The sequence below is a fragment of the Cornus florida genome, unplaced genomic scaffold (genome assembly GCF_030987335.1).
Source record: "Cornus florida cultivar Cherokee Brave unplaced genomic scaffold, ASM3098733v1 CherokeeBrave_3.0.0_Hap2_Chr11, whole genome shotgun sequence".
NCBI classification, from domain to species: domain Eukaryota; kingdom Viridiplantae; phylum Streptophyta; class Magnoliopsida; order Cornales; family Cornaceae; genus Cornus; species Cornus florida.
Window position 1 is genome coordinate 121537089 of NW_026775581.1, and position 14851 is coordinate 121551939.

The following is a 14851-nucleotide window of genomic DNA, read 5'->3' on the forward strand; positions in this document are numbered from 1 at the left end:
CCTATGAGCCCATGAGCTCAAATTTTTAATTTTTAATTTTTTAAGCTTCCTTATTTCTCTTAAATGAATAGTTAGTTCTATTTATACGGTTCTACCTAAAAAATCTTGAAGTATTGTTTTAATTTAAATAATATAAATGAATATAAATAATTATATTTTTAAATTTAATAATTCATTATTTTATTAAACCTTTGATAAAAATAGACATTATTAAACACAATTTTTTTTTTTTTTTTTTTGTATTTGAAATCATAACGGTACAATAATATTTTTTTTTTTTCATTTTCATTCTATCTAAACTAACAAACTATTATTTTCATACAATTTTTTCAAATAAATTTTTATACTAACCAAATGTTTGATAGAAAATATTTTTTTTTTTTCATTCACTTCACTTTACTTTCTTTCATTTTTCATTTCTTTTTTATTTCTCTCTAGAGTAGGGCTCACATTGACTCCTTTTCATCCACGGCTGGAATATGAGTACCAAATAGTGACGTGGTATGTTTCAAATCTCATCACACATCACATTACCCATGTCTCTATCTATTAATATAAAAATCCTCATTAATGATTGTATTTAATAATATTTGCTTCCTCCTTAGATTGATTTCTCCTATAATTCTCTTTCATTGAGGTGCAAATATAAATGTAATCGTTCTCAAAATTTTACTTCACCTTGTGCAAAATACAAACCACATAAATAGGATCTTTGCAGCCATCTCTGACCACTAATAAAATAATGATGCACATGTAACATCAATTGACATTACAATAAGCATCTAAAAAATATGGCATCTATATCGACTACGCAAAATTGTAATCAAAAGTCACGTAACCCATGATCATTGTGTGCCTTTTAATTCACAATTATATCTGCCCATTTCCTCACTTGCGTACTTGCTTTTTCTGCCTGCAATTTTGAAGAATAATTTATCAAATAAAATGAATCTAATAATTATATATATATATATATGTGCGCGTGTGAAAGAAGAATTGCAAAGTATAAAAAAGGTTTTACCTCTTTCTCCCAATCGCAACGTATGGTAATGGTGGCTAATATTAAAGTTTGAATTACAGTTCCTCCGAATATCATTCCAGCCCATATTCCCTGATTATTATAATTTTATACATATACAAAATGTTAGAAAATAAATTCCAAAACATAAGGAAGAAAAAAGGAAAAAATGCTAAGGCTGCAATTTTCCCCACAATAAAAAGCAAATTTAGCCAGTGATATCATTAATACATAAATATTTTTTCAAAGTCTATATAACCTTCTATTTTTCAATTCCATTATTACGTAAATACCAGTAATAACAACAATAATAATTAATTAATTAATTCGCACTTACCATTACTCCCTGGTGAAAAATCCATTCCATTGCAAATCCGAGTGGGAGCCCAATCAAATAATAGCAACCTAGGTTGATGTAGGCCACAGATGATTGCCACCCCGATCCCACAGCTACCCCTACATTATTGAAAGAAAAACAAAATTGGAAAACCAAAATGTCAACCATATATTTGTTTATAAGTGAAAAAAAAAAAGAAAAAGAAAAAAAAAATAAAAATAAAAAGAAGAAAAATGTATGTGATTGGAAGGGCTAAGAAGGAATTCTCACCCGAGAGAACTGGTTGGACACTGTTGAGGAGAATGGTGAAGGCTAAGAGAATTGAGAGGTTATTGACGGCTTCCAAGATAGGTTTGCTATTCGAAAATATTAAAGCGAGTTCATTGTGCAAAATCATAATCAATAGCCAAAAAAATAGACCAAGCCCTATAGATGTCATCACCGAAACTTTGGTGGCAAACTTGGCTCCTTTTCCGTTGCCTGCTCCAAGCTCATTTGCTACCCTTACTCTGTATCGTATAATTATAAACATGGATTAAATAACTTTAATTTACTGTTCAAAAAAAAAAAAGAAAACATTATCAATGAAACGCAACTTTAACTTCATCTTTTCACACTACTTAATTTTCCTTATATATTGATATAATTTACTTATCAAAACTTTCATATTTTTTGTGCCTAGTAATTAAACCGAAGTTGTGAAAATAATAATAGCTACAATCACTGTTTGACATAGATATGAAATTAGAATCTGATTCTCCTTTGGTGTTAAAATAATAATAAAAAAATAATAAATCGAATTGTTTATAATTTACTAAGTTTTGTTTGCTCTTTAGCGCAATACGTAATTCAAAAAAAAATGACAAGTAGTGATTGTCCGTACAATTAATATAATGTTTTTAGAGCAACCGGTATAGATAGATTTTTGCAAGCAAATGAGTCAATATTGCGATAGTAAAGAAAGTTGTGGTGCTAGCTAATGATGGGCCAGCACATTTTGCTAGTAATCTCGATCGCCACAGTTAACAGCCTAGTTGCTAGCCCAAAGTGGGCCCAAAGCTTCACTTGTTTGTTTGTTGCCTTCTTGTTAATAAAAACACAATGGATCTTGACTGCAAAAATTAATAAAATAACAGATAGCAATCACCATACGGTCAACTTTAACTAACAAATTATTATAATTATAATTAGTCACGTCAGCATGCTGACGTGGCTAGCAATCAACATTTGCATTGCCAGCCAGTATAGCAATACCGGCTGCCCTTAAGACTAAATTAATAAAGCTGAAGTGATGAGACCGGCTGAGTCACAACTCGTAGAAAATGTTAAAAATTTTACTGATGTATGGACATATGGTGGACCCTGTGTTAACGATAAATATATGATTGAGCATTAGATCTAATAATCACACATGCTTGAACCGGATCTATAAATATTATAGGATCCCATGTGTCACACTAATTTTTTGTACCATAATAGTTAGCTCAAGACGGATGAAGATTTACACCATCTTTATTATATATATATATATATTGTTATGACACTCATAAAGAAAATAAATAAAAAATAAAATAACATCATCTAAAAATGAAATGGCCTACATAACTTTCATTTTTTTTTTTTTAAATTTCATTTTTTTTATTTATAATTAAAAATAATGTATCATAATAATCAGATTGTGTTGTAACAGGGTCGATAATCTAAGTATAAATTGTCTTATTTTAAAATTTATTCGTAGAGGCATTTATTTGCACAAAGACAAATGAAAGTAATTAAAAAACACGTTACCCAGTAGCAGCAAAGAATGATAGAGGAATCATCATCTCCCATCCGTTAATTGTCATACTGAAACATGAAAACAAAACACACACAAACCATAAGAATAACAGAGTTTTGTACTCATAAATTGCAACTAAATTATATTCACGAGAATAATTTTATTTATTTATTTTTTATTTATGATGCTAAGAATGAATGGATTTAAACAATATTATTTAATTTATAATAGTGCTAAGAAAAAAAATATTTTAAGACAGTTAAATTGGTCAGTCAGGTGACGTGTACAGGTGAAATCCACACCTATCAAAAAGTAAATAAAAAAGTAAGTGTTTTTATTGTCTTGCCTATTTAGTCCGCTTGCATATCATTATGCTTTAATAACAATAATGACAAATTGACAACTAGCATGTGGTACAATTTGCTCACCATATGGACAAAGCATTCACAGCAACTTCTGCATTGCTCACATTTCCAACCATCAATATCAGTATTCTGTAATACCAATTCTCCAAACTGTACAATCAAACAAAAACCAAACACACATCATAAATTTATCAAATATTAAGGATGTGTTTAGTAGGTTTTGGAATTAAAGAAAAATAATTTAAAAAGTTAGATTAAAATTTTCTTCAATTTATCAATTTCAATTTCAATTTCAATTTCATCCTCCCAAACACAACCTAATTGAAATTTGCAGAGATTAAGAAGAGTACCAAAGCATGACTCCAGAAGCAGCGGAGATTTTGACGAAATCCCAGATACCAGAAAAGGCTTCGAAGGAGAAACCGGTCCAAGTACGAGGACATCCACCCCAAACTGTGTAACCAAACATGCCTAACACCACTACCCACCACGAGAAATTGAGAGTAATGGCGGTTCCCACCACTCCGAGCTTGAGACAGTATACAAACAACCAGCTAACAAAGATGTGCACCAGCAGAGCCACCAGATTGACCCACGCGATCACGCCGTTCTTGAGCTGGCTCTGGAAGAACCTCTGCAATGGAAACTGGAAGGCAAAGCTGAAGTGAAGTGGGACTAGCCAGAAAGCCACCACCCCAGATAGCTCGGCTATGTCCTCTGGCTGTCCCAATAGCTTCAAGATTGGAGATGCAAATAGGTACAAAGGCAAGAGTAGTACACAGCACATGAAAAGCACAATCCAAGAACGTTGCATGTACACACCCAACATGTGGTACCTCTTCGCTCCAAATGCTTGCCCACATAAAGTCTCCAAAGCACTTGCCATTCCCAGCTGATCATTCATCATACAAACCAAAACAAAATCATTAAAAATGCAAATGATCCGAGTTGAGGGAACGAAAGTGAGAGTAGTACCAAGAGGCCGAAGTCGAAGCCAACGATGACATTGTTGACGATGGAGATGGCAGCGAGTTCGAGGTCGCCCAGATGGCCGGCGAAGGCTTGTGTGATGACGAGCATGGAGTAGGAGGCGACGCGGCTGAAAATAGCGGGGCCCACTATGTGCCAGAGCTTCTTTGATTCGATCCAGATCCTCCGTGAGAGATCAGGGTCGTCGTCATTTTCTTGGTATTTTGATCCAACGGTCGGACATGAATAGTCCAATAAAGGTAGTTTTGCTTCATCTGCTATTGTGTCCTTGGTCGCCATTTTTGGTGTGGTCTCTCACTCTCTCTTGTTTACAGTCTCTCTTTGGAATACACAGAGAAAGAGAAGATCTATAAGCAATTAATAGATTTGTATAAGCACATTAACTTGCATTGTCGTGTATTTATATACGCACATAAGGAGGCGGCTTCGTCACACTAGCTAGTCGCTGACCACCGCATGCCTATTCTCGCCCGCGTAATGATTCCAGCTGACAACCGATAAAAAGAAGCTCCTAACTACAAAGAAATAAATAAACAAGTCGAAATTAAAAAAATTAAAGAGAAATAATAATGATAATCATTATTTAATAATTTTATAAATTTGTGAACTGTGACATTTGTTGGTCGATCCTTTCCATATTGAAGTGGCTCATGTTGGATTTGGATTCAAGTCAGTTTCACGTGGATTTAGTTAGTCCAGTTCATATGTTTTGCTTTGCTTCTTTGATCCGATAGTAGACGACAATTTGGTTAAATCAATTTAATTGTAATATCGATATCTTTTAAGAATTCACAGGAATTTCTATAAAAAAAATTCAAATCTAGGGTTTAGTGTGTGTGAGAGGACAATGCGCATAGATTCTAGTGGTGGTGTTGGAGTCCTTGTTTTGTAGAGTACCGAATGAATTTTGTGAGGGTAAATGTGACTGTAATGGGTTTTTAATTTAAATTGATTTTTAAAATTATTTTGGAAACATGGTTGAGGGTGAAAGAGTTTAAAAGGTTTTTTGAAATGGTTTTTAGAAGTATTTGGTGAAATTTTTAATTTTTAACTAAAACATTACTGTTCAACGAACTCGACGTGGCAAAACAGTAGCCATAGAAATTTGAACCGAACCAACTGGATGAACAAAACTGGACTGAATCCAAGTCCTCATGTATAAGATTCCCCCGGGTCCTACCTACCTAACACTAATCTTCTTTCTGGTCTCCCAGGTACTGATGTGCTACAAAGAATGTAATGTACGTACGTACTGGTGATTAATTATTTTTTCATAATAAAAAAAAATGAATATTTGTTCATCGGACTAATACAATAAACTGCGGATAGTTCAAGATATTCAAATTTTCTTTTTCTAACAGTAAGGCAGCCGTATTAAACTTTTATTTTTGTGAGATGCCGAAGCATCCGGAAGTTTTCCATGGATCAGATTGGGATTCATGAAGATACTACATATACGGCTATGGAGTGATTGACAGCCTGAACATCACATGGCAGCTCAAAGATTGATTGATTGATTGATGGTTGGTTTGGTGACCACGCTACTTAATTGAAGTGGGACTATCTCTTAATCATTGAATTGTTACCGTGAATAGTAAATTTATTATTTTTAATTAATTATTTATATCACAAATAAAGAAGTAAAATCTCTCGTTTATTTATATTTGGGTAAAATGCATTAAACCCCTGAACTATGACTCTATTGCGAGAAATCCCCTTAAAGTAAGCAAAACTCCCCTAAATTATCAATTTGTTGTATTCAGTGACTAGCCGGGAAACAACCGTTAATAGAAAAATGAAATTACCTTTTAGCCCTTAATTGAATGACATCGTCTTAATGGTTTTTTGTTCAACAGATGATGATGTGGCATTGTAATATCTAGAACTAATAAAGAAGCGACACGTACCCACCTAACCTTATCAATAACATCGGTTGTATCTAATGGGCGCCAAAGGTGTCCTTCTCTCGCGCCAAAAAGTCCCAAACTAGTGGTTGACAATATGGCAAACAAGTCTTATATACGCTGTTGACTCTCCGTCTGAAAATTCCAGTAATTTTCCTTCCCTCTTGCTTCCAATTTCTCTCTCTCAACCCTGATTGCTTGGTGTGTACTAGGTCGTGAAGAGATCTAGCCATTGACGATGCTACCGCGGTGCTAGGGTGTGTACTAGTTCGTGAAGAGATCACCGTGCGTCGACGAACTTGGCTTGCGGTTGAAATTGTGTTGTGGACGTTTTTCTTGATCGACGACCATTTCTGGACTGTCGGCGAGGAGTTGTTGTCATCATTGTGCCTTCGTCGTGAACCAGTGTGCAGATCCAAAGTTTGCAGAGATTGACTGTGCTGTGTATCCCACCGACGACCTCTCCGTTTGCTGACCCCGGTGGCTGTCGTGTGTAGTCGCCGTTGTGACTGATTTTGTTGTCGGTGGCTTCGTTTGAAACTGAGTGTGGTTCTTTGCTGTAGCCGAGAGATTTGCAGAGGCTTCACCGTCGTCCCTTGGCTGTTAATTAACTTGTGGTGGTCTCGATTCTCCATTCTGTACCTCGGATCCTTGTTTTTTTTGTTGTTGGTAGCAGATTGTGGTCCTCACCGGCGTTGACAGTGAAGAAGAAGAGCGGTGTTTGGCTACGGATGTGGAGCTATCCCAACCTTGGTTTTACTAAAACCAGGTTTGCAGAGATCTGGTTCTGGTTTAACCCGGTTCTGCAGACCGAAGAACGGTGTTTGGCTACGGATGTGAAACTATCCCAACCTTGGTTTACAAAAACTGGTTTTCAAGATCCGGTTATGAATCGACCTGTATTATTGGATCCGATGATGGCCATACCTAAGTTATAAAGTTCTATATCTTTCACTCTAGCATAAATAGCTACCTCATTCCCAGATTTACACACCAACACTCCAATTATCAATGATAAGAAAATGGGTTTATGAAATTGCTCTCCAAAATCCATATATTTTTATGATTTTCAGCCTCTTTCCTGCTTCGAATGTATTGTATATATTAGGAATATATATATGTAATGGTGAATATAATGGACTTTAACTGCTATAAGGGTATATGTGGTATTTTGTATTTTTACTAAGGCACATGGGTCACGTGCCATTACTCAGCGTTAACAATCAGATGGTCAACTAACGGATTTTCATTTTTTGCAACAAACAGGATAGTTTAGGGGGTTAAATGTATTCCTTAAAGTTTATGAGGGTTTTTTGAGAAAGAGAAAAAATTACAGGAGGGTTTAGTGCACTTTACCCTTTATATTTTGTATAAATAAAAAAAATATATTCGGTTAAATCATTCATCATTATTTTATTTAATTATTGGACGAATTGCAAAGAATCGTTCTCAATTTTTACAGCCCTTTGAATATTTTTGACAAAAAATACCTCTAACAATTATTTTGAGGGGTGATTTTAATTGGCCTGTGTAATTTTTTTTATTTTTTTTCTCCCGAAAGATATATATTCCTTTAGTCCAAATTTAAGTGTCGTTTTTAGGAGTAGTAATTTTTAAGGGAACATGTGGAACACGTGTTATCTCCCTACAAAGTTACCAACTTATCATTTTGAGTTTTGAATATAGAAGTTTGAAATTTTATACTCAAAAAACTTATATGGAAAAATGTGAACTATATTGTTTGAAAAAAAGAAAGTGGAAAATTATTTTGAGACAGACAAAAAGGGAATCACGACACTTTAATTGGCATCTGACCATAAGAGCATCTCCAATGGGATTGCCATATAAGTTGCCAATTCAAAATATAGCAGGTTAGTTAAAATTTGGCTCTCCAATGGGCTGCTATATTAGCTGCCAAAATTTGCCTTTGCCATTTTTTGTGCCAAATCTAGCAAAACAAATAATGCCAAATCTAACCGAAATATATGGGTTTTGAACTTTTGATTACAAAACAAGAATTACAGACCTTGATATATACACACACACACACACAAAATCAAAAATTACAGACCTCGATTAGTTAATAGTTAGCAATTGCAGAAAGAGGGGGTGGAAGCTTGAGAGTTGAGAGACAAGCTTGCGAACGGCGAACTAGAACTGGAACAATGGGTGATGAAAACTGAAAGATATGGGTTTTGATTTTTTGAACAATCTGAAATGATACGCCGGTATGGGTTTTGATATAGGTAATAGGTTTTGAACTTTGGATTCTTGCAGACAGTTAAATAAACTGAAATATATGGGTTTGAACTTCTGATTCTTGTAGATTTTGTAGTTTGTAGTTGCAGAGAGAGAGAGAGAGGGCAAGTTCTCAGAGTTGAGAACGAGAATAGAGATGGAGGCGATTGGGGAGGCTGAAATGATTTGCCCTAAAAATATATATATATATATTTAATAATAATATAATCAAATATATATAATATATATATAAATTTCCGAAAAAGAAAAAAAAAATATTATATAAAAAAATTAATTCACAAATAGTGGTAAAAAATAATTAAAATTTTGTTTTTTTTTTGGGTTCTTTTTTGACCAGATATTTTAAATTTTTGCTTCTTTTTAATTATATTTAATTTTAGTTTCCTTCTAATGTATACAACTTGACTTGAAATATGCATAATATTAATATTACTGATACAAATATGAATGTTGGGAATAGTATTTGAAAAAGAATGGTGGTTGTGTCAAAAAATAATATTTTGCATGAAATGTATTATTGGAGCAGAATTGCTAAAGTATAACATTTTGACACTATAACATCGGTCAAAGTATAGATTTGATATGTAAAAATGACTTTTAATATTGAAAATAGTCTAAGTGATTTCTTGCAAATTGGAAAAAGTTGAGGGAAGTTTTTTTACAATTCGCCCTTTGCTATTGCATTATAAGTCAAAATTCCAAATCTAATCTTAAACGGAGCTTACGTGCAACCTTGCCAACTAACTCTTTACCATTTACTTCTCATCCATTTCATTTATGAACTATTATAGAGTCCGTATTCGATGCGCCTCAGTGCGGAGGACTACTCAGAAATGTTCATATACAACACATGGATACACTAAATAACTACTATAATATACACATAAATAAATGGACAACATGAAATTTACATATACTGAAATGGTAACTCAATTAAAATTAGTTTTAATTTCCTGGTTCTAATTTCAAAAATCAAACTCCATACCATTACATGTACACAAAGCTAGAACTTTCTCACAAACCAACAGAAATTTTTCATGTTGCTTGCAAAATGTATATGTGTGTTAGTGCGTGTGTGTGAGAGAGAGAGAAAATAATTAAATGATCTACAGTAGCACGGATGAAAGACAGCGAATACGCGTGATAGAGATGGTCCAATATTGCAATGCAGAAAATGTTGGAAGGTTAGAAAAGCAGACAGTCAGGTGGGGAGAGAGAAGAGTGGGACCTGGTGAGAAAATAATTAAATGATCTACAGTAGCACGGATGAAAGACAGCGAATACGCGTGATAGAGATGGTCCAATATTGCAATGCAGAAAATGTTGGAAGGTTAGAAAAGCAGACAGTCAGGTGGGGAGAGAGAAGAGTGGGACCTGTGCAGGTACCACCAATGTGCTGCCTGCCATTTCTTTTTATTTAATTTTTTTTGTCCTTTTTAGATTATTTAATTAATTAGATTACAAGACAAATTTATTTTTCATTTCAAAAGTTAAGGAATCTTTTTATTTTTCATTTCAAAAGTTGAGGAATCTTTCTTAAAAAGAAAATTAAAAAAATTATCGGGGTTTATAAATCTTACCTACAATAAAAACAAAAATCTACCGAAAAATTATAAATACTCAAAATTATAGAATCATATGGAAATTTGTATCTCTTAGTCGTCCACGTCACCGGCCCAAAAGTAATGCAATAATCAATTGCTAGATTATTACATTGATCCGTAGATTTCGGACATACCATGTTTTGAACTTTATTCTAAAAGATTTAAAAAATTAATATATATATTTATATATTTTACAAAAATTAAAATTTATTCTAAAAGATTTAAAAAATTAATATATATGTATGTGTGTGTATATATATATATATTTCACAAAAATTAAAACATATTAGTAAAGGTGATATATTCCAAAGAGCCAATTTTTTTTTGTGGTATCAGGCCTATTATTTATTGACAAGATTATTCGGTGTTTCATAATTGTCTTGAGCATCAGTTGTAATAATAACAATGCACTTATAATGGAAATAATATCAAAATATAGAAATCAAAAGTTGAAAGAATAATAAGAGAGAGAGAGAGATTGAATAGCTATAGTTTCTCTTATTCATTACCGAAGGATACACATACATATATAATATAGTGTGATACTTCCGAATTTTCGAATGCCGGTTGGTCAGGTCCACGCTCGATTACCCGGGAATATAAAAAACAAATCGATAATAATCGAACACAGAATATAAGAGGATAAATAAGAATAAATAAAAAAGCTTAAATAAACACAAAAATGATAATCCAATAAATCATTCGAATAAATTTTCAATAAATAATAAAATATTTTGATACAACCAATCTTCCAATATAACTTGGGAATCCATACTGTGTGGACCCCTGAAAAAACCCAAACCAATATAATCAACGGTTAATAACTAGATACGGAAACATAAATGAAACTTCTATGTAGATAATCCGGAAGAGTGAAATAGACTGATCCCTATTCAACACAAACAATTTCTACTCCTGACGAACACTTGAAAAATGATAGTATGTCAGGTTCACAAACAAGTTATACTTTACTACAGTTCAAACAGAGATCCGATACACATATACATCCTAATCATCTTAACAATAACTAGTAATCCGTATATATATATATACACACACACACACACACACACACACACACACTAAATGAACCTCACTAGATTATAGGGTTGCCTCAACCTGAATAGTAAGTAATATGCAAAAAGCACATATAGTGGGCATGAGTACCTAGACCTACTAGGGCACACAACTACACTATATCTAGCTACACATCTCTGTCAATATATGCACCCTAACCATAGATCCTGAGATTCGAGCTTATATCATTGCACATATCTAAATATATATATAACATCCATTCTATACAATATAAAGTAAACCACAATGTGTCATCCAAATTGTTCAGTTAACCTGACATGAATATAAGTAGAACTTAACATTTTAGTTAATTCATTCCTTATACAAAATATGTAGGACTTAACTGATAAGTTAATTCGTTCCTATAATGCCACCATCCCATACTGGTGCATTACATTCATACAATCAAATAATTGATGTAACAGATAAATTAATACATCAAATAATCCAGAAACCAACATAATAACAAAATATCATGCTATCACAAAATAGGAATGATTTATAATTTCTTTAAGCTTCCTATATTATGTATCCTACACAAACTGAATCTTAAACATACTGATATTTTATTTCACAGTCAAGTAAGCATTCTTCAATTACAATTCATGCTAAATATTTAATCTCAATTACTAAAACAAATTAAAAAGATTAAATCCATTCATTTTGTAAAGCATTCTAATAACATGCATTGTTAAGGTTAAGTCTGTTTGAACTTTATTTAAACTCATACCTAGTTCTTATTTAATGTTCTTGACCCTTCAAAATTAATTAAGATGAATTTAACATTGTGTACTCCAGGTAAGGCTCGAGCTTTTATCCTGATAGCTCGAGCTTCCTATTCATGGCTCGAGCTTTTCTATCAATAACTCGAGTTTTCGGTCCATGGCTCGAGCTTTATATCAATAGCTCGAGCTTTGCATACAAGGCTCGAGTTTTTCACCTATAACTCGAGTTTTTCTTTCAAGGCTCGAGCTTTCTGTCAATGGCCCGAGCTTTGCTTCCAAGGCTCGAGAATTGTAACAGCGGATCGAGCACTGTTACGCGAATCTGCCCATAAATCCAACTATACGCCTGTTTTTCATTGTTAAGGATTCTAAGGCATCAATCTAATTCCACAAGTCCATATTAATTTGTTTTAGATATTTTAACATGTAAAGATTAAACTTAAACATCAATTATGCATCAAAAATTCCATATTACAAAATCAAGAACACATCTGTGAATACATAAAACCCTCTGTTTTAAACCAATTCAAACATGTATAATTATTCAATTTTAAGTGTTTAAGCATCTTGGAATTTCCTATGCATGTACAGAAACACAAATCAAAGGGAAAGAGATAGAAGAAGAATTTGTCTTAAATTTTCGGATCGAAAGTTAAATTTCTTCTTCCTTGATCTTCTTCTCTAAAGGTTCTCCTCCTCCTTTTTTCTTCTTCTTCCTTATCTCTCTAACTCTCTCTCTAAAATATATTATGTGATATATTTCTATGCCCATTTTACAAATTTATAGTTATATATTTATAGGCTAAATAATAATCCTACTCATTTTCCCAATCCAAGTCAACTTAATAAAGAAATTAATAATATTAAAATATTAAAAAGGTAACTTAAAATATGTTACGTATATAGTTTATGTATATTCTTATTATATAAATATATAAAATATAAATATTACATTATTTATTAATACTAAAGTTACCATAATATTAATTAATAAATTACTTTCCTTTTATATATATATGTATATACACATATATCTATATATATACATATACAATTATTCATGGGTAATTATCCATACCCATTAAACCTCTTATCTAAGTAGTCCGTGTGACCTAATTGGTTGGCCCATTACTACTAACCATAACCATAAAAATAAAATATTTAATCATTTAATCTATAATTAATTACAATTAATCAAACACATCACTTAAGCACAAAATCTAATAAACAAATAATACAAATAACACCTAGACAAATAGCCAATTAATCAAGTAACACTTAATTCAATTAAACACATAAGCAATTAGTCAAATAATCAATTAAACAATTAAAAATGTAATTAAAACAAATAAATAAATACCGAGACTATCCTTTTAAAATTAGGGGTATTATATGTAAACATCCCACCGCCTTTGATTTTCTCATACACCACCCCATTGCATCACTTTCACCAATCAGAAATGTTTTTTGTGGCTACGATATCAATGCCATCATTACATTTGCAAATTGTATGCAATTTGCATATCCACTTGCATACTGATTATATTTGCAGGACCCATGTTATAACACTCTCCCTTGGGGTCCACAATACTACGCTGAGAATATGCCTCGTTAAAATCTTGTTAAGAAAACCCATTAGGATAAAACCTAAGCGAAGGAAAAAGAGTACAGTATATGTCAATACCTTTTCAATCAAGTACTCCTCCTCATTAGTGCAAAAGATCTTTAAGTTGTCATATCCCAATGTTGTGTACCAATTTCTTGAACGTCGTGGTTGGCAGTGCCTTAGTGAACAGGTCAGCCAAATTTTCATAAGAACGTATTTACTGAATATTAATTTCACCATTCTTTTGGCGTTCATGTGCGTAAAGAATTTTGGTGAGATATGTTTGGTCCTGTCACTTTTGATATAATCTTCTTTCATCGGTGCGATGCTTACGACATTATCTTCATATAATATTGTGGGGCTATCTGTTATTAATGGGAGGCCAGATATTGATCTAATGTGTTGGATTATGGATTGTAACCAAATGCATTCCCTGCTGGCCTCATGAATTGCGAGTATTTCAGAATGATTTGAAGAAGTGGCAATCATTGTTTATTTGATAGAACGCCATGAGATAGCAGTGCCACCACAAGTAAACACATACCCTGTTTGTGATCGAGCTTGATGTGGGTCAAAGAGATACCCGGCATCTACATATACAATTAACTGGGATTTTGATTATTTTGAATAAAATAATCCCATATCAATTGTTCCACGAAGTTATCGCAATATGTATTTGACTCTATTCTAATGTCTACGGGTTAGTGTAGAACTGTATCTTGCTAATAAGTTGACTGAAAAGACTATGTTAGGCAGTGTGCAATTTGCAGGATACATAAAAGCACCAATCACACTAAGATGGCACTTCAGGACCACGGAGTTCTTCATCATTCTCTTGAGGACGAAAATGAACTTTCTTGATGTCAAGTGATCGGACAACCATTAGAAAGCTCAATGGATAGGCTTTATTCATATAAAAATGTTTCAGAATCTTTTATGTATATGTTAATTAGTGGATGAGAATATCGCTCGAAATTTTTTTAACCTGTAGGCCAAGGCAAAATTTTGTCTTTTCGAGCTCTTTCATTTCGAATTCTTTCTTTAAATAAGTGGCCTTACTTTCGAGCTATTTATGATTTAGATTTATCAACAAATAATGTAATAATAGCAAAACCAGATTCTGATAAAAATGCATGCATAAATTAGATTATTCACATATCTTTCTTTAAGTAGTCGCTAAGACGATTGT

At 32.8% G+C, this 14851-nt stretch overlaps 1 protein-coding gene across 2 annotated transcripts; it reads right to left on the minus strand.

Moving 5' to 3' along the window:
* Positions 1–646: 646 nt before the first annotated feature.
* LOC132285177 (protein DETOXIFICATION 27-like) lies at positions 647–5322 on the minus strand. Of its 2 annotated transcripts, XM_059787343.1 has the most exons (9): positions 4900–5322; positions 4473–4806; positions 3848–4389; positions 3561–3647; positions 3144–3200; positions 1626–1864; positions 1356–1474; positions 1022–1111; positions 647–913 (listed from the first exon to the last, which is right to left on the minus strand). In XM_059787343.1, exons 2-9 carry the CDS (start codon positions 4764–4766, stop codon positions 860–862), a joined length of 1482 nt encoding a protein of 493 aa, XP_059643326.1. In that variant the 5' UTR covers positions 4767–4806; positions 4900–5322; the 3' UTR covers positions 647–859. The 2 variants fall into 2 exon arrangements, with proteins under 2 accessions (XP_059643326.1, XP_059643325.1); XM_059787342.1 differs by lacking the exon at positions 4900–5322 and having other exon boundaries at positions 4473–4867.
* Between the last annotated feature and the right edge of the window lie 9529 nt (positions 5323–14851).